Here is a 24,395-nt window from a genome sequence, read left to right as displayed (position 1 = left end):
TCAAAAAAATAAAGGGAACACTAAAATAACACATCCTAGATCTGAATGTATGAAATATTCTTATTAAATACTTTGTTCTTTACATAGTTGAATGCGCTCACAACAAAATCACACAAAAATTATCAATGGGAATCAAATTTATTAACCCATGGAGGTCTGGATGTAGTGTGTGGAAAAACACACTACAGGCTGATCCAACTTTGATGTAATGTCCTTAAAACAAGTCAAAATGAGGCTCTGTAGTGTGTGTGGCCTCCACGTGCCTGTATGACCTCCCTACAACACCTGGGCATGCTCCTGATGAGGTGGCGGATGGTCTCCTGAGGAATCTCCTCCCAGACCTGGACTAAAGCATCCGCCAACTCCTGGACAGTCTGTGGTGCAACGTGGCGTTGGTGGATGGAGCGAGACATGATGTCCCAGATGTGCTCAATTGGATTCAGGTCTGGGGAACGGGCGGGCCAGGCCATAGCATCATTGCCTTCGTCTTACAGGAACTGCTGACACACTCCAGTCACATGAGGCCTAGCATTGTCTTGCAATAGGAGGAACTCAGGGCCAACTGCACCAGCATATGGTCTCACAAGGAGTCTGAGGATCTCATCTCGGTACCTAATGGCAGTCAGGCTACCTCTGGCGAGCACATGGAGGGCTGTTACACCATTACTGATCCACTGCCAAACCGATCACGCTGGAGGATGTTGCAGGCAGCAGAACGTTCTCCACGGCGTCTCCAGACTCTGTCACATCTGTCACATGTGCTCAGTGTGAACCTGCTTTCATCTGTGAAGAGCACAGGGCGCCAGTGGCGAATTTGCCAATCTTGGTGTTCTCTGGCAAATGCCAAACGTCCTGCACGGTGTTGGGCTGTAAGCACAACCCCCACCTGTGGATGTCAGGCCCTCATACGACCCTCATGGAGTCTGTTTCTGACCGTTTGAGCAGACACATGCACATTTGTGACCTGCTGGAGGTCATTTTGCAGGGCTCTGGCAGTGCTCTTCCTGTTCCTCCTTGCACAAAGACGGAGGTAGCGGTCCTGCTGCTGGGTTGGTGCCCTCCTACGGCCTCCTCCACATCTCCTGATGTACTGGCCTGTCTCCTGGTAGCGCCTCCATGCTCTGGACACTACGCTGACAGACACAGCAAACCTTCTTGCCACAGCTTGCATTGATGTGCCATCCTGGATGAGCTGCACTACCTGAGCCACTTGTGTGGGTTGTAGACTCCGTCTCGTGCTACCACTAGAGCGAAAGCACCGCCAGCATTCAAAAGTGATCAAAACATCAGCCAGAAAGCATAGGAACTGAGAAGTGGTCTGTGGTCGCCACCTGCAGAACCACTTCTTTATTGGGGGTGTCTTGCTAATTGCCTATAATTTCCACCTGTTGTCTATTCAATTTGCACAACAGCATGTGAAATTGATTGTCAATCAGTGTTGCTTCCTAAGGGGACATTTCACAGAAGTGTGATTGACTTGGAGCTACATTGTGTTGTTTAAGCGTTCCCTTTATTTTTTTTTGAGCAGTGTATTTTTAGCCAACCTAGTGGCATGGCTCAAAGACTGGCGGTTTCAGTGAGACTGAAATATCTCAGCAACTGTTGGACGGATTGCTGTGAGTCTCGCTGACTTTGCTGAACCCCTGGTTTTTCCTCTGGCACCACCATGAGGTTGACAGAACTGTTTTTAGTGAAATGACACAGTAATTATAGGATGGATTGTCATGACATTTGGTACGCATGTTCAAGCTTTCCAGATAATAAATACAGCACTGATTTTGGTGAACCCCTGACCTTTCCTCTAGTGCCACCAAGAGGATGGCAAAGTGAAGTTAAAATCTAGTTTTGATGGAATTCTGGACGGATTGTCATGAAATTTGGTGCAAATGTCATGTCACCATCAGGATGAATTGTAATCACTTTGGCTATCATCTGACTTAATTTTTCATTAGTCCAATGACTAAATACATTCAGCACTAATGACATTCCTCTCAGCCTCAGCTGTACATGTCTCTTTGCTGCTAATTAGCAGACGTTAGCAAGCTAACTCAAAGGGTGAACATGGAAAAACATTTCACCTGCTGTGCATAAGCATGTTGGCATGTGTTGTTTTAGAGTGTAGGCTCCATTATTAATAATGGAGGATATTTTATTTTGTAATGACCTAAGTTTGAATTTCAGCCAATTTCCAGGGTCCACCCAAACTGTAGGCAACACAACTCACCTACATGTAAACTGGCTTCAGCATTTTTGCCCAGTTACCACTACCCTTAAAAACCCTTCGTATAAAAGATAATAGATGATGAATAAAATATACTGTCTCGGTTCTGTAAATGTTTACTTGGTGCATCCTACTATGTGAATTCATTATCTGTTCATGATATAAATATCGGTCTGTCTGTCTAACCAGTCGAGGCAGCTGCCAGAAGGCCTGTCAAGCTTACATGGTGTCATTAATGAATGAAATTTAAAGAGAAGGAATTCTGTCAGGTTTGGGAGTCAGATTGGGACTAGGATTGGGTTTCTCGCTCTCTTTTTCTCTGTCAGTGCTCAGACCCTAAAATCCCTGCTGACTGGATGTCTGGTGGAGAGGGTGCAGACAGCCGACACTAATCCGGTCTCACAAACACACACACACACACACACACATACTGAAAGCACACATGGAAGTCGTGTTTGATCTCTATGCGGGGAATTTATCATGTGATGTGGGGGGTTGATATGCTGTGTGCATGGTGTCAGCAGTTTTATTAGTTTTTAGATACTAAAAAGTGTTAATGGTTCTTGAAGGGGTCGCATCATTAATGTGTGTTTTCTTCAATAAAATTTAAACAGTTCTTTCTTTGTAACAGATGCACTAAATAACATATTTTAGCAATATCCCTCAATAAATATCACTATACTGATAAATTTATTGGCACCTCTCAGTGGATAGTGATGCTTCAGTGACCTCGTGGTAGTTTGTGGTACATTTTATCCTTTTATTTCATTATATCTATGATGTGTATTTTAATTTGCTTGCATTGATATTAGTGCAGAAGTTTTGTCACAATAATACCTAATCTGTCACTTCATTTTAGTGCAAAAAAAAAAAAAAAAATCAAATAAGGTGTTATTTATTAGGGACAGAATTGAAACCATCAAAAAAAATAAATAAAAATCCAACGGTCGTGTGAGATTGAACACACAGATTCGTGCTTGAGACAGACAAGCAGGCAGACGGAGTGAGGATGCTGCTGCTGCTCTGGTAACCCCTCACCTAGATCATCCCTTTGTGCACAGCGCGCTGCAAGGTTGGTATCTCAGCGCTCTGTCCAGCTGTCACCGCCTGCATTGGTTCCCCAAGCAGACGCACGTAGGCGCGTATCCGACCGACCAACCCCCTCTTCCCCCGGCAGACTGGAGAGCCGGCTAGCGGCGGGACAGCCAGGCAGCGACGATCCGTTGCTGCAGCCCCGACGGGACGAACGGGACAGAGGTCTATACCAACCGAGTAAGTGCAACTAAATGTGTTGTTTTTCTGAGCGGATTGCTTTTCGTGTTGCAGTGAGTACAGTGGAAATATTGTTTTCCTTCAGCGGTGTGAGCTGGGGGAGGGAGGGGGTGTTTCTCCCTGATCTCAATCTGCGTTGCCGGGTGGAGATCAGTGATGTATAGTTGACAAACTATGACTTCTAGTCGATCAATATCCTAAAACGTACCATAACCACCACCACGTTAACGTTTTATTTGTTGGGAAAGTGTAAATTCTTTCCTTTAAAGCTCTATCATCGTGTGCAACTTGCACTAAATTTGCGGCAGCCTACTTAGAAAAACTCCCACGGATTTACTGCCTTACGTGCGAGTGTGTGTGAGCTGTTATTTGTCTATAATTATGAGTTTAATTGCGTTTAACTCTACAGTGGGGGTGACGTTATATTTATTTATTTATTTATTTATGGTTAATTTTATCAACACTCTTTACACATACTTCATTTTAATGAAATGTTAATTGCTTTATTGCGTGTTATATGTCGAATTTTGACTTTTTTAGTGCGTTTTTCTTTTCCTTTGCGTTCAGTATCAGGTTATTTTCAGCAGTAGGCCTATTCCTTCTTCCAGCTCAGTCCCTCCCGGCGAAACTCGTGTCTGAACACGTTGTCAGAAAGGAGGTGTGTATCTGGAAACCAGAGCCTGGCCAATGAGCGGTGGCTCCCCACCTACACTGTGGCGCTTGTTTACTACTGAGGCTGGGCGCTGATTGGTGGAAAGATGGGGGAAAATCGGGCTTTGTGCTGCGTTTGGGTGCATAGAAAAGAATGGGAGAGTTAAATGTTTGTAGTCGGTGAGGCGATACACAACTTGACACTGGTACGCCAGACTTCCACGTCTATGCGAAAATCAGTGATGATAATAATAATAATAATAATAATGATAATAGATGCCTATGAAAAGTAACTGTTTGTATTTTCTGATATTGATCACCGGATACAGCCACAAATCATACAATATAAAGCATTACAGGCACTGACCGATTCTTTTTGTGCGTTGTTGTACTGTTAAGATATTGATTTGCAATCACGTGAAATTGATATAGGCCTCACTTTTAAGAATCTGAATACAGGAAATATGTGGCATTTTTGTCGCATGATTCTACAAGGTCATTTGTTTGTTTGTTTGTTCATAGCTCAGATTTGCTCTCCAGGAAACTCCAGTCTCTGAGTTTGACAACCTAAAAATCCCATAATGCTTGAACCATAGTAAATCATGGCTGGTTAATGATTTATTCAGCTCTTTTCCCGTGTGCCCTGAATGCGGCATTGCCCCCATTTTATGCACCCAAACGTCAGATTACGTCTCTGGAACGAGTTATCAGTCACTTACTTTATTGAAGTAGACAACAAAACTACAAGATTTTAGTTCAGCCACAATCTAAATCCACACAAGTGTGCGTTCACTTCAGATTCTGCAATCATTTTTGCTCTGCACTGGTAGGCAGAGAGATGCAGGATGGATGGAGCACGAGTGTTTGCCAACACTCACTAGTCGGCCTTCTGTTTAGAACATATTTGTGCATCAAAGAAAGCATAATATTTATCATTTGATGCCGTGGTTCATTATGAGCACTCGAAGAACCTTTAATCCAAATCTTTTAATTCTTGTAAGAAGGAAGCGGTTCAAAAAACTTTTTCTTAACTAAACTCTACTTACTCTTGTGGGGAATATTATATGATGTAAAGGTGATTAGAGTGTGTGGTTTAAAGTGGTAGTTCACCAGTTTTACACATGAAGTTCACTTTGCTTGTCAGGATGAGTACCTGTGGAGATGGTGTGGAGATTGAAGTTTGGGGGCGTAGGGGAGTGTTAAATGTACTGTTGACAGTGCATTATGGGAAATGCAGGATGCAGTGTTTCTGACACTAGACTCTTACTAGAGGCTCATAGTTGGGATACCCCAACCGCTGCTGCTTTGATTTTGATCATCCTGTTATTTTAATCTCTTTCTCGTGAGTTCCTTAACTTTATAGAAGTACAATACTAAATTGCTGCAACATTCCTTTAATAAGCATGTTTATGAATATTGCATTCATGTAGAAACAGTTTAAAATGCAGTCAGATATTGTGATTTGTTCAAATCTCATGCTGTCCCTCGTGTCTTGACTGCAGGGAAGTGTGACACTGTGCCGAGTCCCCTCACTGTGTGCAGCAGCACCATGGCAGCTATGGGACCTGGGGACAGAGCTGGAGCAGGGCCAGGGAGCACGGCTGTCTGCCCGATGGGACCAGAGGCCCGCGTCTCTACGACGACACAAAACAGCAACGAGCCAGACATTCAGCAGAGTCTGGTGAGTAGACGGAGAGGGACGAGACTGTCATCCAGGTTAATTTATAACGATAAATGTGCTATTTTTTTCATGTTATTTTGTTTTGTCAGCCACCCAACTCCTTATCTACCCTGTCATCATCTGTGTATTCATGAAGTTGTTCAGGCAGGTTGAGTAAACACAAATATAGCTGTCACAGGTCACGAGATGCAGTATTCACGCTTGCATCGCATTGTGGGTGCATTGTGATGGTGGTATGAACATTACAGTATGCAACAACTCATACCACCCAACGTTTAAAGTTTAATAAAGAGAAAGGATGAACTCCCTCATAATGGATTCTTATTTTTCTCCACTGAGGCTGGCACCCACATCCTTTTCACACTGTCATCCTGGCATGTCGTGCTGTCTGCAGGCAGGACGCCACAGATGGACAGGAAATATTCTCATAACTGCTTTATTCATGGTGCAAACGGGACTCAGTTTCAGGGTATCAAAGACTCATGTAAACAGCTTAACCCAAGTAGAACCTCAACAGAGTAAGGATTGCTCTGTCCATGACAGTTTCCAGTTATTTACTGACTGGAAATGTTGTATTTGTTGCATTCATTTGACTAGGAGATCATTATTCCATTGCTTCTGTCAAAAGGCGTATACACAGGGCTGTGTCCAGGCTGAGAAAGCATTTGTGAAGACTGGGCGCCAGAAGAGTCTGCTGCCAAGGGAGGCTGAGCGAGGCTGGAGTAACCTGCCTGGTCCCTTGCAAACTGTGGGACCCACAGTGCACCTCAGCAGTGGGTCCACTACTGGAGATGCACCATACAGGTAAAGGATAGTATAAGAGTACGTGGCAAGGCAGTAAGTCTAATATATATGCCCCCCTAACATTCAAATATGTTCAAAATGCTCCACCCCATAGATTGATATAAAGATATAAGTTTAAATAATGCTTTCCTATAAGAGGCAACCACGCATCACCTTGCAAAAAGACTTGGTCCCCTCGGTGTTGACTCCATGGGTACGACCTTGGTGTGTGACAGTGGATTTTTTTCTTTATGTTATCTCCAGTTTCCGCAGTCCAGAATCAGTGGAGATGGATGAGATCATGGCAGCCATGGTTCTGACCAGTCTTTCCTGCAGCCCCATGGTCCAGAATCCTCCACAAACAGATCCTGGACCAGGTCTGTCACGTTTCAAGAAAACACCTCACCAGTGTCCCTGCTACTTTCAATGCCACCTTGTGGTGATCTAATCACTCAAACCAACCTGGCAACCCAAAAGTTATTCTTAGAAATAGCTTATAACTAGATGCAACTTGTAAATCTTTTGTAAAAGAAGACTAATTTGTCAAAGGTGGTATGTATACGACAACAGGAGAAAGCGGGCGAAACAGGATGGGATGGGACACAGAAAGTGGCACAGAGTCAGAAAGTGGTACCTTATTTTAAGTTGACTGCGAGACTTGCAAAGCCCAAAATAACTATATGCATTTACATCTCTAAAGTATTGAGAAAAAAAAAGATCATTTGGTAGGATATAACGGACAAGAGCTTGTTTTTGAAAAATGACTTTGAATCTTCCAGCTGGCTCATCGTCACCGGCTGACATGGAGTGTGGTGGCGGCGAGCTCTCCGACAGCGGCAGCAGCGGCTACTGGAGCTGGGATCACGGCAATGTGAGTCCCGCTCCCTCGCCGTCCGTCACTGAGATGGACAGCAGCCCTGATGAAGGCTTACATATGGAACTGGAGCAGGGAGAGGAGCTTAATGCCAAAAAGCCAAAGGTACATGGATGTTCCTTTAAAAGTTTTCGTGCTAAAGGTTTAGCACTGCATGGTGGACATTGCTCTATAATCAGCTCTGTCTCTCTCTGTGAGTTTATCTGTGTGAATGTATACTCTCCGTTCCACACTCTGCCCTGTAACTTGAACTGTGTCGTGCTCTCTCTCTCTCACAGAGCTCTTTCAGAGGTGTCTACAAGTGTCTGTGGCCCAGCTGTGGCAAGGTGCTAACGTCTTCGGTGGGAATAAAAAGACATATTCGTGTGCTGCATCTGGGGTGAGTTGGAATACTTCTGATTTACATGTACAGTTAGTTGAATGTCAATGCTGTTGCTTATGAAATATCTGAGTTTAGATTTACAGATACCAAAATGAAATAAGCTTAGTTAAACACTACGCCAATGAAAGACAAAGTTCTCAAATGTTAAATGGAGCCATACAAGCCTTCATAAATAATCTAAAACAGACAAACTTGGATTGAACAGGAACTGCGTGCTTAAAAAACAAGTCAAAAAGAGCATTTTATTCTGTACCAAAAAAGTCATGAGGTTCTATCTATATACATTTTGTAAAATTCCTACTTGTTGTTGATGTAGTTTCTGGAATGTGAATTCACAAGGTGTACCTATTATTATAGATGTGAGAATATCAGGGAATTTTCAACAATTGGACATTGCCTGTTCTCAGCTTTGGAGACGCTCCTCCGTTATAGTCTGAGGTGGATTGAAAACCAGCCCTGTTGAACATTTCTGAGCTGAAAAACAACATTAAAAAAACAAGAGGGAATAAAATTTTCAGGTCATGGCAGAGCTCTGACTTTGTTATGGGAAGTGATGAAATGATTTTTGCCATTTTATATCTGGGCCACAGTGAGTGCTGCATTCTGTAACAGTCCAAACAAACAAGTCGCTCTTTTTCCTCTGTTTGTCCACTGGTCTGACTCTCCATCTGCCAAACACAACCACAAATACATTAACACACTCTTACCGCACACAGCAGTGGATCAGATCAGTCTCAGAGGGAAGAGGACTTCTACTACACCAAGATCTCCTGTGAGACTGTGGACACCAGCTCCGCTCCAGCTCCCTCCCAGCAGGTTCTGGCCCAGGCCTCGTCCTCTCATCTCAGCTGGGCTTCCTGTGGTTCTCCTCCTGCCTTGGGGCTCCAGATCCCCCCAGCTCACAGGCCCAGGTCCAACTCCAGCTCCGGGCCTGTCCCTAGCAGGCCCAGTCCACTCAGCCAGTCTGCCCCCAGCAGCTTCTGGCAGATCCACTCAGAGCATCTCTATCAGGTGGGTGCAGCAGTGTTCCTCTCAGCCTCTGGAGAGTTTTAGCCTTCTGACTGTGATCGCTGTCAAGTACTGGCTGGAAGTGTCTTTCACAGAATTGCGAAAGATTGCATTTTATAACATCTTGAAATGTGTCACATAATATGACAGTAGTAATACAGTAGGTTCCTCCCAGACCATAACTAGTAATATATTTTTATTATCACTTTCCTTTTTAATTTGACTGACCAGATGATTAATTGGTGCAGTGTAGGTGGATGTAGATGTGCTTAACTGACTATAAAACCTACAGTAACAGTCACACTGATAAAATAATTTAATTAGTTCCAATTTGAAAGGATATTTTATTTTTTGTGATTTGTATTGTTTAATGCTGTTTGCATTGCATTCTGAGAAGATGCTCAACATGTCTCTGTTATCATCATATGTTATTCGGAATCTGTATATCAGTGATTTGATGAAGTCACAAAATTATTTTGTTGGCACAAAATACCTGCCTTAGGTAGAATCTGGATCTGTCTAGGACCTGTCTTACCCGTAATTTCAGTAAATATTTGTTTGCTTCCCAGCAGATGGCTTCTCTGAAAGTAGGCAGCGTTTTGGGAGGTGAAATTGTTTCAGAGCAATGGAAGGAGACAGCATGGCCCTTGTTGGCATGAATTATTAAATGTCAGGCGTAGATTTTAATGTGTGAATACAGGATTTTACCTTTCAAACATCACAGTTTCCTTTAGCCCAAATCATATCAAATCATATTTCCCATTAAACCAGATTGTGAATGAAAACAGAAATTAATGTATCAAGATTATTTTTATTACCAAATATCTCAGTGCACATTATATTCATTTTACTGGAGGTCCTGTGCAGTGCTTTCATGCTACGTGGCTATGGTGTTGTTTCAGAGGTTCTCCTTTGCCAGCGCCCCCACACTGATAGCCCTCTAACGAGCCAATGAGCTACAACTTTGTTTATGCATCACAAAGCAGCACATTTCACTGGTGACCTGCATTTACCCTGTACCTCTGAGCCTGTAAATGAATGCTTTGTGACAGTGAGGGAGAAAGCCGTCGGCTTGCTCGCTCCCTCAAGGAGACTAGACTCACACCAGCCTGTAAAAGGCAGAAAAACACTACAAGAATTCTTCCAGTGTAGTTGTACAGCACTTAGGACTCGATGCATGCACATCCATGACCAATTTGAACTGACTCATCTTCAAACATTTTGAAAAATGTGCCTGTTAAATAAAAAAAACAAAAAAAAGAAATTATGACTCACATGGAATATTTTTCTCACAATGCAGATGTTATAAAATCTGTCCATTTTGTACCATATTTGTCTTATTTCCTCATGGACACAGAAATTTATAGGAGTCCTGCCTAAACGACAGCGTGGGTTGAATTGTGGGTCACTGCTGCTGGTAGGGCAGTGTTGACTGCATGTGTCATGGCTGCTGGTGGCTTGTGGCTTGAAATGCTTGACCATCAAACTCACCCTGGCACCTTTTTTTTTCTGAAGTAGACACATTCAGTATAACCCAAGTAGTGAATTAGTGAATACTCACCATTGTCAAGTTTTGTTTTGTGGATATTAGTGCATTTTTATTGATTTCTCCCTGTCTGCTTATGTCTACATTGTGGGCTGGGGTTGGTAGGAATGCAGTATAATGGGCTTTCACGGCCCAAGTTCACGGCCGCACTGGGAGAAGAAATAAGACCGAATCAGATAATTGGCCATAATATGTTGTGATCTGTTAATGCTGGTTACAGTTGAGGCAGTAGGCTTCTGTGCTAATTTGAGCTGTAAACTTTCAACATTAAAAATTTGAGTAAATGTGGATTTAGTCTCTTTTAAATAAATAGCTTTCTTGTTAAAATAAAAAAGCTTGTGTACATTTTGCTTATCTGATATCATTTTGCAATGTCATTTTTTAGCGCATCACCATATAGTCTGTCATGCAGAAAATGGAAACCTGGCAAGATAAAAGTGACCAGAACCCAGAATTCAGTTCTTCCTCAGCTCTACAAAGCATTTTTTGTGTTTCAGCTCATCTTTATTTATGGTCTGCAACATTACTCAAAAAAACCTCTAAAATCCCTTAAAAATCACTGTAAGCTCCCTGTCCAGCACCAAACAGAGGATAGACAGAGCTAACTACAAGCTTGTGAAAATAGTGAAGGATTTTTTGGTTTTTCTCAGAGTTGGTGGAGACCAAAACAGAGCTAAATATAAAGTGAATATTCAGCAAAATTCACCAGGCAGTCAGAAACATGATTCCAAATGATTGCTAACATTGCTCCAGGATGTGTAAGTTAGAGTCATCTGTTAGCAAACATGTTCACCATATTCAAGTTGCATATATTAGCTTGGCTCTGCTGTAACCATTGCTAAGAAAATAAGTTAAAGTAGATTTAAATGTTTGTAGTCCAGTACCAAAAATGAAACTTAGTAATCTTTCGTATGAAACAGGCTGTTAATCAGCTTAATATCCTTCATATATGATGAATCATGGGTTGTCTTCTCTCTCCTGCTCCTTCCAGGCCTGTAGCCCCGTCCAGGTATCTGTGGCCTCCAGAGGACCCAACTGCCAGGGTTGGACACCTTCCTCTTCCATCTCTGGCCAAAGTAACACTCCGGTGGGTCTGGGTTCTGTCTGTTTATTTACCTGCATCACAGCCTGACTGTGACTTAGTCTCTCTCACCTTTTAACATTAGAACCTGCTAAGGTAAAGAAGCTCTGATAAACTATTGGGTCACAAATTCTGTCCTGGCCAGGGAACAGTAGACCAGTTCTTTACCCTTTCATGGTTGATGGAGAGTTTATGGGAATTTGACCATCCAGTCTACACGTGTTTTCCCGACTTAAGGCTTGAAATCATGTCCTTCAGGAATCCTGTGGGGGTTACTGAGTAAGTATGGGGTATTGGTGCTGTTGTTCTGAGCCATCCTGTGGTTATATAACCGAAGAGAGAGTTGTGTTTGTATTCTTGACACAAAGTTAAACATGTTCTCAGTGGGTATTGGACTCCACCAAGGATGCCCCTTGTCGCTGGCTCTGTTTGGGATAGTCATGGACAGATCTCAGAGCACAGGCCAGAGTGAGGAGAAAGTCCAATTACTAATTGATCTATGTTCCAACTCTCACCTATGATCATCTCTGGGAAGGTGTGAATAGTGATCTAAAAAATAGGAGCCAGAATACTTGACTGGTGAGAGGGACGTCTGTTATACCCTGTTCAGTCTACTGCCACCATAACCCAATCCTGGATGGATGGATGTTGTACTTGTTGTACTTAGTCTGTGGTTGTGTCTCTTCAGATGGTGAAACCTCGCTGCCGGTCAGTCAGTGTTGGGGAACAGTGGCTCCAGCAGAGCAAGCTGCAGCCTATGAGTGCATCGCCTTCTCGCACCCACTGCTCCTTCAGGTGAGGCATAATATAGAAAACGTTTAGAGTTGCATCATAGCATTAACAATTGTTGTTATCATATATATTTTTAATTAGCATTTTTGTGTTCCTCAACCAATTGAAGTCTGAGAATATGCCAGTGTTACTCTTGGACACAAATTTCACACCTTTGGAAAACAAGACAACCTTCACTTTAGTTTCTCTATTTAGGTCTGTGTATCGAGACAATTCTTTTCATTATTTCCAAATATTTCTACAATTAATCCATCAATCATGTAAGTCAGCTGATGTGTAATGTCATGACATGTAATAACAGAAAATCATAACTTAATTTAGGAACCGCATCACGATTCCTAAATTAAAAGGTAATGTCATCATATTTCTTGTTTGGTCTCTCAAAAATCTGAAGATATTCAATTTGTTATTTCTTAAGACAGAGAAAAGCAGCAAATCCTCACAACTGAAAAGTGGGAAAAAGGGAATAATTGTCATTTTTGCTTGAAAATTGCTTTAAACTATTAGTAGATTGTCAAAACAGTGGCCTATTCCTTAGTTTTCACGTTCAGTGGTGAGATGATGCTGTTAAAATGTACATTGGACCTTGTGTGTAAAGACAGAACATTAACCTTTAAAAATAAAGCTGTCTTTATCTCTGTCTACGCATGTTTACTGCTTACTTTTTTGATTTCAGTACCTTTCTGCTGTCTTTTTCCTTTTTTATTGTCCACTTTGTTGATTGTTTTGCTGTCTGTAAAGTCAAATCTTGACCAGGAGGGATAAAATTGATTCAGTCACCTCTTCATTTGTTATCTATTTTCCCTCAGTCTCGTTTTTATAAAGACTGATATCAAGCATGTGAGGCAAATCCCTTTCCTGTCCTGCCCTCTTGCATGGCTTCTCATCCACATGATTTGTGTCTTTACATCTACAGGAAGGGTCGCGGGGAGGCCAAAAAATGTCGCAAAGTGTACGGAGTGGAGCGCAAGGATCAGTGGTGCACCGCCTGCCGCTGGAAAAAAGCCTGCCAACGCTTCCCCGACTAAAAACGGCTGCGGGATGGGAAGAGTGTGAGAGTCAAAGAGCTGGATGGATGAATGAGTGATAAAATAAACTTTTAGTAAAAGGAGGATAGAAATCAGGGCCTGAGAGCCATAACAAAAAAACAACTGTTCTTTTACTACATGTGTTTTTTACTTTAAAACTGTTTTGTTTCTTTCCTAAAGAAATGCAAATGGAATTTTCTGTATCTTTGTAACTTGATCCTGAAAGCTGAAGTCTGCGATGGTGCTAACTGTCTGACTGACTTTGACCATGTGATGTGCTAAGCCTACAATACTCTCCTACTTTATCCAAAGGTAATAGTACTGCCCCTGTAGCTCCACTGTATTAGATGGCTATTTGGCTGTTTTCTTTACTCCAATCCTCTCTTCCAGTGGTTATACAGTGGTTATGATGTACATTATATTGTGTGCTTTGAGTTATGTACGAGTATTTTATACCTTTTTTTATTGTCTTGTTCAGCCCGTGTATTTGGGCAGGTTATTTTTTTTCTTTCTTTTTTTGGAATTTTCATGTTTTTTGGCACTTTGTTGGAATATAAACTCACAAGAATAAGCTACATTTGGTTCAATTCAACCAAGTTCCTATTTCCTTCCTGCCCATGTGTTGGCATACAACCAGTGTTAATGGTTTTATCCGTGAAGCTATGGAGTCATGGCGATGGGATTAGCATTAGGGAAATGAGTTTGTAATAGCAATAAAAAAAGAGGAAATATATTGTCAAACACAAATTAAAAAGCACTGAGAATTTGAAACAGTTGTTGTTATCATTTTCCCCTCTGCATCACAGTCCACAAAAGAAATAGCAAACTATTTTATTGTATTTTTTTTCTATACACATTTTGTATGAAGACTCATAACAATGGTATAATGTTAGAAATGCGGTCTGAAAGGTACACTGTATTCACAAATTCCATTTTTTGTATTGAATTGACAGGGAAACGCACGCACACACACATGCACGTGCACAGTCACACCCACACGCTGCAATCACCCACACACTCAAATGCATACATTATTACATCTTGTAAAACACGTAAACACTATTAAGATGCAAAAGACTGGATGTGGCCTGCTAGTGGAGGAAAATATCTTGATGTCAAAACAAATGAACATATTTCCACAGCTGACATGCACAATCCATTTCGTCCCTCTGCTCTCAAATGGTACATTAAGATGGTGCTGTTCAGGGCTGGGGCTGGTGTCATTTACTCTCTCATCCTACAATGTGATACACACCCAATGGCCCTGCCAGTTTTCAGCTTCCTTCTCTGAAGTACAATTGGACTAAAGTGACAGGAGCAGCTCTGCAATAAGCTCTGGGTGGAGTAATGTTTGAGAACTGGCTGGGGATTTGTTTCTCTTTACCCCTGAGTTCTGTCTTAGCAAAGCTTTAAATTATTGCCTCATCATTACCGTAGTTGCAGGCTAAGTTAGGGACTGTACGAAAATTATTAGAGGGAAAATTATTTTATGTTACATTTTTGATATTTGGAAACCATGTGTTTGGAGAAAATATGGTGCTTAGATGTGCAGCACTCAGTTCATTCATTCAGTAACAGTAATTTCTTGAAAGTGTTTTGTGTAAAAATTGAGTGGCAGTAAAATTCAATATTGTCTTGTTTGTCAAACAATTGGAATTTAATCATTTTAATGTGCATAATTTTCACTATAGTAAAACAACTGGTATTCAGTATGCATTTTGCGGTTGAAATATTGGTATACCCAGTTATCTCCCTTGACTTTTCCTTTGTTTCACTTTTAATGGTGAAACGAGTTGCACTTGCAGAGGAGGGTGTTGCAATTTTTTTTCTAAGTTGGAAGGGGCCAAAGAAAATATTAATTAATATGTGGAGGGCTATAAGGATCAGTTCCCCTCCCTGATACTTTTTACACCATCCCTTAAAATGTTGGCAAATCTCATGAATCATAACTACTAATATTATGAGAAAGAGGGATAATAGACAGTTTTTTTTTCTTCTGATATTTTAGTTTGATTGTGAAAGACAGGGAAGTATAAGCCATAAATTACACATATTTGTCGTCTTTAATTTATGACTCCTCTTTACATGCAGAGAAAGGGAGCCAATTCAGAGAACAACATGTCATTCAGGGCATTGCATTAATCCCAAATCAGTATGCAAGGGTAACATGTTTTTTCTTCAACCACTAGAGGGCAGTTTTGTTCCACTGAAAGGACCCCATGAAGCTGCAGCTGACTTCCTCAAGAGGAACTCCCCGTTTGCAAGGTTTACACTGTTAACTGCACCTTAATGGTCAAAATTAGAATGCAATAGCAAGCAAAGAGACATTGTTTGTCAATAGAGTGAAATTATGGAAGCAAGGCTTTTTTGGAGGAGAGATGCAAAGTTTTGGTGAGTTTGAAAATTCAGAAAACCAATTTTACTTCCATTGTGTTTCATTAATTAAGTTATTTAGGCAGAAAATTAGATTTGTATACCAGTAATTAACATTTTGTGCTTCAGCACTCTGACAGCCTGATCATATTTACATCTGGCTGAACCATCTTAAAAGTTGCACAGTGCTGGACTGTGTCCACTTCCAATTCAATTCTACTACATGTTTCTGCTGTGACGTGGGAAGATTAGCAGTTATGGTCCAGTTGCGTGCAAACATTTGTATACGACCTGTTGAGTCCCACATCTACAAATGCCATTCATTTTAAAAGGGGGAAACCTATGGAGAGACACATAAGTTCTTTTTATGAGAGCTAGACATTAGTAACAGTTCTCATAAGACAAACTATTGAGTGCAAAACAATGGCTGAAGCCATCCACACATGCATGAAAGTCACGGCCTCGCATCTCATCTTGCAGTGAACCAGTTTTCCAGTCTCATTTGGCCTCTTTTCTTATATCAACACACAAAAATATATTCAATTGCACTTCTCTAATTCTTTTATTTCACAGAGTGGCATGTAAATATGCTTAATAAGAAGGACATCACGGGCAAAACATTCCTTGTTACTTAGAGACACAAAGAGGTGTGGCAAGATGGGGGGAATCTGTTCTTCTGATGATAATGGTGACGTCAAATTGGAGTGAGCTGCTGAAAACATGATTGGTTGAGGTAAGTGGGGCAGGATTCTGTGAGAGCAACAGAAATACATTACAGTTTGTTTTGCCTCCAAACCCGAGTTACAGGGATGTTGTTGAACCTGCCGCTGCGGCTGCTCCTCATGCCCAGGTACTGCCTGAGCAGCTGGTTCACCCGTTTTTGACTGTTCCATTTGCGGGCAGATTTCCGGACACCTATGAACCCACCATAGCGCTTTTGTAAGGGCCTCATGGGTGAGCCAATAAGCTTTCTGTATCCATGACGCCCCCTCTGAAAGCCACCAAAGCGTTTGGATAAGATGATGGCTTCTGAGGTGTCATGCTCATCCCCTTGTAGCTGGACATCACTCTCCATATTCCTCTCCTCCCTTGACTTTCTCTCTTCATCTGCTAGACTGAGATCCAGACCCCTCAAGCCCTCCCCCTCCTCAGAGGATTCCAGCAGTGATGAGTCATACTGGACGCTGCGCTGCTCAAAGGGTGTCTCATCCTGATCCCCCTCCTGGAAGCGCTCTGCGGCTGCAGACTGCAGCAGTTCACTGTCTGAGTTCAGATCAAGTGAGGTCAGCTCCATCTCCTCTCCTGCTCTCTTGAACAGAGTGCCTCCCTCAGAAAGTGCAGGATGGTGTGATAGCTTCACGGCACGTTTACAAACCTCCCATGTGAGTGAAGAGGAGACATGACCCTCACACTCCAACAAACACACCTGCAGAAGGACAAAAAAAGAGTAATGAGTTAGTGCTTGTTTGTGTTTACTTACTACTTACTATTTGGTGATGATGAGGTAGTTTCGGGGCATGACATGGTTAAAAAGAACTCAGTGTGAGCGAATGCCTCATTTGTCAAGAATCAATCAAACACCATTTGTGATTCTTCAGAAACATAAATCCAAACCAGAATCTCAAAATGATTCATAATACAGGAGACTGGATAGAGAGTACACAGGCTCCCGACAGTGAGATTTTGAAAGAATGTATATTCACATGCTGTTTCTGATTGGAAACTGAAATATCCCCACTGGCATCTTAATTGTATTGTTTTATACTTCATAGATTAAAAGATACTGCTTAATGGGCCATAGCAGTATCACAATATGTGATCAGTTAATTGTTCATCAGATTCAATCTCTAGTTCTTGTGATTTTCTCACTAAAATATTGATACTTAAAGTTGCATCAGTTGCATGTGTGGAGTCGCATTAACATTATCAACATTATTGTTCTCTCAGTTAAATGTAGATGCTTAAAACTACATTATCAGCCATTTATGGCCACTTGGGGGCATAATCTAACAACAACAAGCGTGTGGCATTATTGTTTGATATTACAGCTTTATAGAGTTGATATGGTTAACGTATTAGCAAGTTAGTCAGAGTTTTTACACAACCAGCAGACAGAGAAATGACAGCATTCATTCATGTCTTTTTTCTGTCCACCTGCTGAATAGAAGTTCATTATCTATCTATTCATTAACAACTTTTAGCTCTTGTTGGGTCTTTTTCACCAATTCTTGAAAATATACAAACTGGCTTTTTATTTGTTAAATGAGATGCTCATTTCACTTGGTGGTCCTTAGATTGTTTCTTCATTGGTGGTGGGCAGATAGCTTACAGTAAGTTTTTCAGAAGTTTTTTTTCTGAAAACAACTTCCCATTGTAGGTGGAAACGAGGTTGATGACTAAGAACTACTGAACAAAGTTTGAGGGGCCAGAAACCAAAACAATAAGCTGAAAGATGTTGAGGCTGAGGGGAAACTGACAGATGGTTATTAACTCTCAGTGGGTTTGTCATGACGAGCGACCCCTTTCACATGGGACACGGTGGTTATAGCTGTTTGTCATAGAAAAGTGCAGTGTACAGTATATATGCAGCTCATGGTCACTTTGTGTGTAGGCTGCCTTATCAGTAATCAGTTAATCAGTGAGAATAGGAGACGTTAAAAGCACTTTAAAACATTAGCAATAAAAAAAAATCATAGTATCATTTATTAAAATTATTGCTAAAGTAAAAAAAAAGATAATAGAATTGCTGTAGTTCCAGATGCGGAAATGTACTTATTCATATTAGTACATGCCACAGATCACACTAATAAACGATCTTTGCATCAACTTGAGTGCCTGTCCAAAAATATATTGCCCATGATCAGCATCTCATTTATGGCATACAGTCACACTTTTGGGGGTGCTATTTTCTGTACAAGCAGCACCAGGTGGAGGAAAAAGCAGTCTATTGACCTGGATAGTTTATGTGCTGAGCTAAGTTCAGTGGGCCTTGTTCCTGCTGTCTTCAGCGTATATAGAAAGTTATGTGCCAATATGAGATGTCCATCATTTGATAAATGTGACATCTACTTCTACAGAATGACTGACAGCACAAAATTGGGGGAAATTACAAATCAGTTTGAAGGACAGCAGGTTAATTATGTCCATTTTCTCCGATTGGCTCTTCAACCTCTGGTAATGATATTTTTTCTCTGAAAATGATATATATAGTGCTTTCCAGTTGAATTTTTTCATATATAGAATGACGCTGTCAGTGCTGACTCATTGACTCTTTACAGTTTTAATAACCCTCCTGTCTTATTATCGTCACACCTTCGAGTTTGGCTTCATGCCTGAACACTGCTGATAGAACCACAACTTTTACTAGTGGGAAGGTGAGGACATATGAAGAACATCTGAAGTGCAGTTGGTACCTGTTTTGTTTTTGTTTTTGTTTTGTTTTTTTTCTTTGTTTCTTTGGCAGAAACACTTCAACTGCAGCTCGGGATGTTATTTTAGGTTATCTGGAAATAATTTTGCCCCAATATTTAACTTCAATATCAGATCAAATATATGATTTATAGCCTTAATGGTAGAAAACCACAGTGCATTAGTTTTTCTTCAGAGTAAATATATTTGAAAATAGGCCCCAGCTGCCGTGCTACAGAGAGATTTATGCATACACATCTCTCCTTTCTACCCTTTCTTAAATTCCCCCTCGAGTTAAATTTCAGCTTGAGGTAAGAAGCAAATCCCATTTACTCGTCAAATCTCGCTGAAACGAGATAAATTGCATTGTTATCGGAAAACCTGCTCACATCAAAGGAATGGGAGAAGAGGGAGTTCCGCTGTGAATCTATCAACGGAAATTAATTATCCATCGTAAATGAAATGAGCACACCAGGGGATTCTCCACGTCAGATCAATGGAGCAATCTAAAGGAGTTTATGAGTGAGAGGAGATGTGTGTCTGTGTGTGCACGCACAGTCAAGTATTTATATACTGGTGAGGGCAACAGGCTAAGGGTTATGAGAGTCTTCCATAGAAAGATGCTTTAAAGCTTTATATTGTCATTAAAGGATTTTTTGGGGTTGGCACTCACATCAACCCTGGTTCAGTGTTGGTCGAGGACCTCCTCCAATCAGTGAACTAAAGTCATTAAAATGCAAAATTAATTATGATTGGCTTGATGTTAGCTTAAGGTGAAGAAACTCCCCCTTTACATGGGTGTATCTAGTGGGTGGCCAGAACAGGGGCGGTGAGGGTCACCCTTTAAATCTTAACTGGCCACCCTTTGCATGCTGTCATACTGTCAGTATGTTAATCCAGCTTGTAAAGTTGGCACAGCTAAAGCACAGCTAAAGCCTGGGCTTGAGGGGGGTTAAATATAATGTAGATATTTTCTACAGAGCTCCATTACATTTTGTATATTGCTTTGTTTATTTTGTATATAACAGGGTTACATCTTCTTCCTGTCACTTCTGCACTGGTTTGTGCTTCGACTTACTGTGTGTAATGACAATAAAGTTGAATCTAAAGTAGTCTCATTAGTCTCTAAGGTGTGTTTTGATAACAAACTGAACTATAGAATTCCCTTTCCACTGACCTCCGTAACATCAGCTCACTCCCACACTTTAAATCCCAACTCGAAACTCATCTGTTCAGGCTTTCCTATTCTCTGTGAGTGGGGGAGCCTGAACAGATGTCTGTACAGATGACACAGGTGGTTGATATTGCCACTACTGTCCATGTTTTTGTCTTTTATTTGTTTTTTATTGTATTTTATTATATTTTACTGTATTTTATTGTGGAGCTTTTATCTGTGCGGTAACCTCGAGTGTCAAGAAAGGCACCCATAAATAAAATGCATTATTCTTATTATTACTGTTATTATTATACAGACTTGTGCAAAGCCAAGTAGCTTCTATAGCAATAATACCTGCAGCACAGATAATCAGCACAAATTTAAACAAAAGCTGGCATTTACCTTCAAGACTGGCATAATGTGATTAATGCAGTCAGTGGAAAGGATATCATGAAAAACTTGATGTGTGTGTATGTCTAGGTGCATGTATGGATGCATTCAGAGTGTGTAGGTGTCTGCGCTAATAAATCAGTGGGCCCTGACATTATAACAAACACAGACGGCTTCACACACACTCTTTCAGTCTGGAGTGGGAAACAATGGAATTGCTCAGCGGATTCCATCTGTGGCTCAATGGGAAAGCGGCTAACACAATGAGGAACTGATAAAATGTGTCAGTCACCAGTGTAAGCCCCGGCTGATGATACTGAGCAGCGGTCAATTACAGAGTTCTATTACAACTCCCAAAAAGGTCCCAGCTGCCTTTCTCTGCATCATTATCAGTTAAATTAAGCATTCTCCTGCTATTCATGGATGGCCGCGGAGTGTTTTTACCCGCTGACGTATCTAACACTGTTTGGAAAGGAGACTGCGTGCTGCACTGAAGTTTTTGTTCGGATTCTCTCGATAAAGACGTTGGTATCTTTGTGTCGCATACTTGCCGCAAGCAAATGCAGTCTTTTCTTACACATGCAAATAATTTCTTTCCACTATGAGACGACGCCATTTTTGGCTATTACAAGGTTACAACTTTGCCAGCTGTTGAGCAACCTGGCAGATTCATTTAATGCTCTTTTGTCTCATTTTCTGTCATTACTGCATGGAATTAGTGTATTCATAATGGTGTGCGACTGCACTCCTAAACACACGTAGCGATTTCTTATATAATATACAAACATCCATAAAACATTACAGCTGTGAATGTCAATTAGAAGTTCAACTGCTTTGTGGATGCTCAGGGCTACTTATAAACTATTGGTTGATGGGGCTCACAACACCTATAGTAAACAATACTCCTAAGCAATCACCTGTAGTAAGAACTCATAATGTGTTATATCAGTCCATGCAGTATCATATGCATGGACTATTATAGCATTGTTGAAGTGTAGCATTATATGTGTTTATGAGTGTCATAAAGCTTTATGAATGCATTATAATACACTATGAATGTTGCCATAACACACTATCGATGTGGTCTTCATAGAGAGTGTTACAAAATGAATTCTATTAAATGAGAAAAATTTGACCGCTTTGAAAAATAATGTGTCACTGCATGAGAAACACGCTGATCACCCTGCTCTCCATATTAACTTCCATATACACATAAGGTTTAGCTACTTACATCCAATTAAATTACAAAATAAAAGTAACTAATCTGTCAGAGAATATATTATTTTTGATTAAAAAAAAAAAGTTCATATGGAGAATATAATATTCATTCTGTTTCTTTGCATCTTTTCACTTCTTTATTCAGCGCAGGTCAGCAAAGAATCAGTGGGAGAATGGCTTACAAGGAGCTGTTCATAAAAGAGGTTCACTGGGCAGTATGCACTCAAATCTGGGTTGTTATTTTTGATTGGCTCCTTTCAAAAAAGAATTTAGCTCTAGCTCAACTAATAGTCTGTAACCTACTGCTTTTCAAAAGTATCCTTTCCCACACTGTATATACACAGGCAAGCAAGGTGTACACAGCGTTATTAAACTGTACACAACACATTACACAAAGGCTTTTATCGTGATTGAAAATAACTCATTCAGAAAATCACAAGCACAAACACACCTCTATCAAGGTGTTGAAGGCTTGGTGCAGCTGTACTCACACTGACACACACACGACAGGGTTGACATGGCATTTAGTGGATGGTCTTATCAACACTGACTCACAATGATTAACAGTGATACACACACACACACACACACACTCACCATGGTGTTGAAGGCTTGCTGTAGCTCCTGCTGCTGCAGGAGCAGACCGCAGGCCATACACTCCCCCTGGCAGTCACTGCGACCAGGGGTGAAGAGACATGCCAGCAGCACCACCAGGTACCACAGAGGGATCTTCATTGCTCAGCACAGCTAGGCAGGCGGGGGGCAAACAGGGGCGCAGCAGGTAGAGGAGAAGTGTCTAAAACAAGGCTCAAAAGCTGGAGAAACAAGGAGATGAAGACTACAGGATCCCAGTCCAGCCTACAGGGAGGAAGCAGACAGAGTGACATGTACACTGCGTCAGTGCCAATTTATAGGGCTCATTAGCTGGATTTGGGCAGTCAGTCAAAGCGTTAGTGGTGGGAGAGTGTTCAGCCAGCGCCAAGAGATGGACATTGCGAGTGGGATGGACAGAGTGCACAATCTGAGGCAATAAATGAGAAAATGGGTATTTTCCAGTGGGCAGGAAACAACCACTGCAGGCTGGATGGGTGGATGATTGATGGAAATCACAGGCTGCAGCAGAAGTTGGAGGTTTGTATGAGTGGATCTGTACATGGAGAGATCAGGGTCATCATGTATCCAAAAAAGCCACATGGCAGAGGGATGGAACACATTTTGTTCAGTCAGATGGGAGATGAAGGGAGGGAGATCATGTGTGTCTGTGTCAGTGAAGACATACCAGTTCCAAATGAATAATATGCTTAAGGTGAAAAAATGTTTTTACGCCCAACATTAAAAGCAATATATCAAAGAAGATGTGTATGTAAACTGGTGCAGGATGACTGGAGGGGTGAATAAACTCCAGAGGATCCCGATGTCTCTGGCTCCAGCTACAAATATGTGAACCAGGTGCACCATGTTTGTTGCTTCATCTCCACACCCTGAAACCCATCTATCCTGTCACACACTAATATATCATCCAATAACACAAAGATAACAAAGAAAAAACACCCGATGGGAGCATCATAGATTGCTTCTGCCCACAGACTGCTGCCTCACCAGAAACATCAGGCCTCTGCAAGCTCATGAACCAGGTCTGCAGCTAGGATGAACTTCTCAGTTACAAGTGTTTTGTATTTTGATCAACAGGTGGTGGTAACACACAAAGATATGTTGAAAGGTGACAGCAAAGGCAACAAAAAAAGAAAACTGCAAGCTGTTAAACATGGCTGTAAACAGTATTGTATTAAAAATACTTGAGAAGTTAAGGCAACGAATTCAACAAATTTCAACAACTGACTGTATATAAAGACAGACGACATGAGAGCTCCCTAACAAGTGAAGCAAAAACATCAGGATTTCACCCTGGTGGCTGGCTGCAGTAAAGGTCATAAAGAAGATGTCAAATAAATGTTTCCCAAAGATGGTTCCTGTCATTTCAGGTCATCCTTATCACACCTTATCACTTATCACACACTTAAAATGAATGACGTGATATTATCATCTTTAAAGTTGATATGACAAACATGTCAGCAAACAGTTGCTAATTTACAAATCTGGCAGATACCGAGCAACATTATTATTCATTTGGAGTTGTCTGTATCCACCTGGTGAATGTAATGCACATATTCACTCTTTTAGTGGTTTAATGTCTCTTTAGAGGCTTCACTGTGTTCACCAGCTATTTGCTTACTTTGTCTCTGTGCTATGCAAGGCTATGAAAGAAAAAAAAACAGAAAAAAAAATCTAAAATTCTCCATATAGCTGAGGGTAATTCACAGTGGGTTTGTAACCATGATAGACATTTTATGCACGCATACATGAAAATTGATTAACTGCTAAGATAAAAAATATTGATTATAGATGCTTTCAAATGCTACGGTTGAATTTTCACGTAATATGTCTACAATTACCTTGTTCTTCAATGAGGTAACAGGCTCATACATGACCATTATCTTTAACTGGGGAGTAAAAGGGAAATCCAACCAAAT

General features: G+C 41.1%; 2 protein-coding genes across 4 annotated transcripts; one reads left to right on the top strand and one right to left on the bottom strand.

Annotated features, from left to right (window-relative positions):
* The first annotated feature begins 3,187 nt into the window (after positions 1 to 3,187).
* Positions 3,188 to 14,090, top strand: znf395b (zinc finger protein 395b). Of its 3 annotated transcripts, XM_046373671.1 has the most exons (11): positions 3,188 to 3,293; positions 3,399 to 3,493; positions 5,647 to 5,825; positions 6,454 to 6,629; positions 6,873 to 6,985; positions 7,388 to 7,587; positions 7,761 to 7,861; positions 8,581 to 8,875; positions 11,410 to 11,505; positions 12,188 to 12,294; positions 13,208 to 14,090. In XM_046373671.1, exons 3-11 carry the CDS (start codon positions 5,694 to 5,696, stop codon positions 13,317 to 13,319), a joined length of 1,332 nt encoding a protein of 443 aa, XP_046229627.1. In that variant the 5' UTR covers positions 3,188 to 3,293; positions 3,399 to 3,493; positions 5,647 to 5,693; the 3' UTR covers positions 13,320 to 14,090. The 3 variants fall into 3 exon arrangements, with proteins under 3 accessions (XP_046229627.1, XP_046229628.1, XP_046229626.1); XM_046373672.1 differs by having other exon boundaries at positions 3,191 to 3,493; positions 8,584 to 8,875; XM_046373670.1 differs by having other exon boundaries at positions 3,194 to 3,493.
* A 120-nt stretch (positions 14,091 to 14,210) lies between these two features.
* Positions 14,211 to 22,812, bottom strand: pnocb (prepronociceptin b). The gene is made up of 2 exons (XM_046373673.1): positions 22,462 to 22,812; positions 14,211 to 17,118 (listed from the first exon to the last, which is right to left on the bottom strand). Exons 1-2 carry the CDS (start codon positions 22,597 to 22,599, stop codon positions 16,465 to 16,467), a joined length of 792 nt encoding a protein of 263 aa, XP_046229629.1. The 5' UTR covers positions 22,600 to 22,812; the 3' UTR covers positions 14,211 to 16,464.
* Between the last annotated feature and the right edge of the window lie 1,583 nt (positions 22,813 to 24,395).

Source organism: Scatophagus argus, chromosome 19 (genome assembly GCF_020382885.2).
Source record: "Scatophagus argus isolate fScaArg1 chromosome 19, fScaArg1.pri, whole genome shotgun sequence".
Lineage (NCBI taxonomy): Eukaryota > Metazoa > Chordata > Actinopteri > Scatophagidae > Scatophagus > Scatophagus argus.
The sequence above is the reverse complement of the archived record's forward strand: the minus strand, read 5'-3'. Positions and strand labels throughout refer to the sequence as shown.

What these genes read in the sequence shown, in the direction of transcription:
- znf395b (XM_046373671.1), top strand. Translation starts at nt 5,694, where the DNA reads ATGGCAGCTATGGGACCTGGGGACAGAGCTGGAGCAGGGCCAGGGAGC. An exon ending in ATTCGTGTGCTGCATCTGGG is followed by an intron (nt 7,862 to 8,580) that starts GTGAGTTGGAAT and finishes TACCGCACACAG; the next exon opens with CAGTGGATCAGATCAGTCTC. An exon ending in CTGGCCAAAGTAACACTCCG is followed by an intron (nt 11,506 to 12,187) that starts GTGGGTCTGGGT and finishes GTGTCTCTTCAG; the next exon opens with ATGGTGAAACCTCGCTGCCG.
- pnocb (XM_046373673.1), bottom strand. Translation starts at nt 22,599, where the DNA reads ATGAAGATCCCTCTGTGGTACCTGGTGGTGCTGCTGGCATGTCTCTTC. An exon ending in AGCAAGCCTTCAACACCATG is followed by an intron (nt 17,119 to 22,461) that starts GTGAGTGTGTGT and finishes GTCCTTCTGCAG; the next exon opens with GTGTGTTTGTTGGAGTGTGA.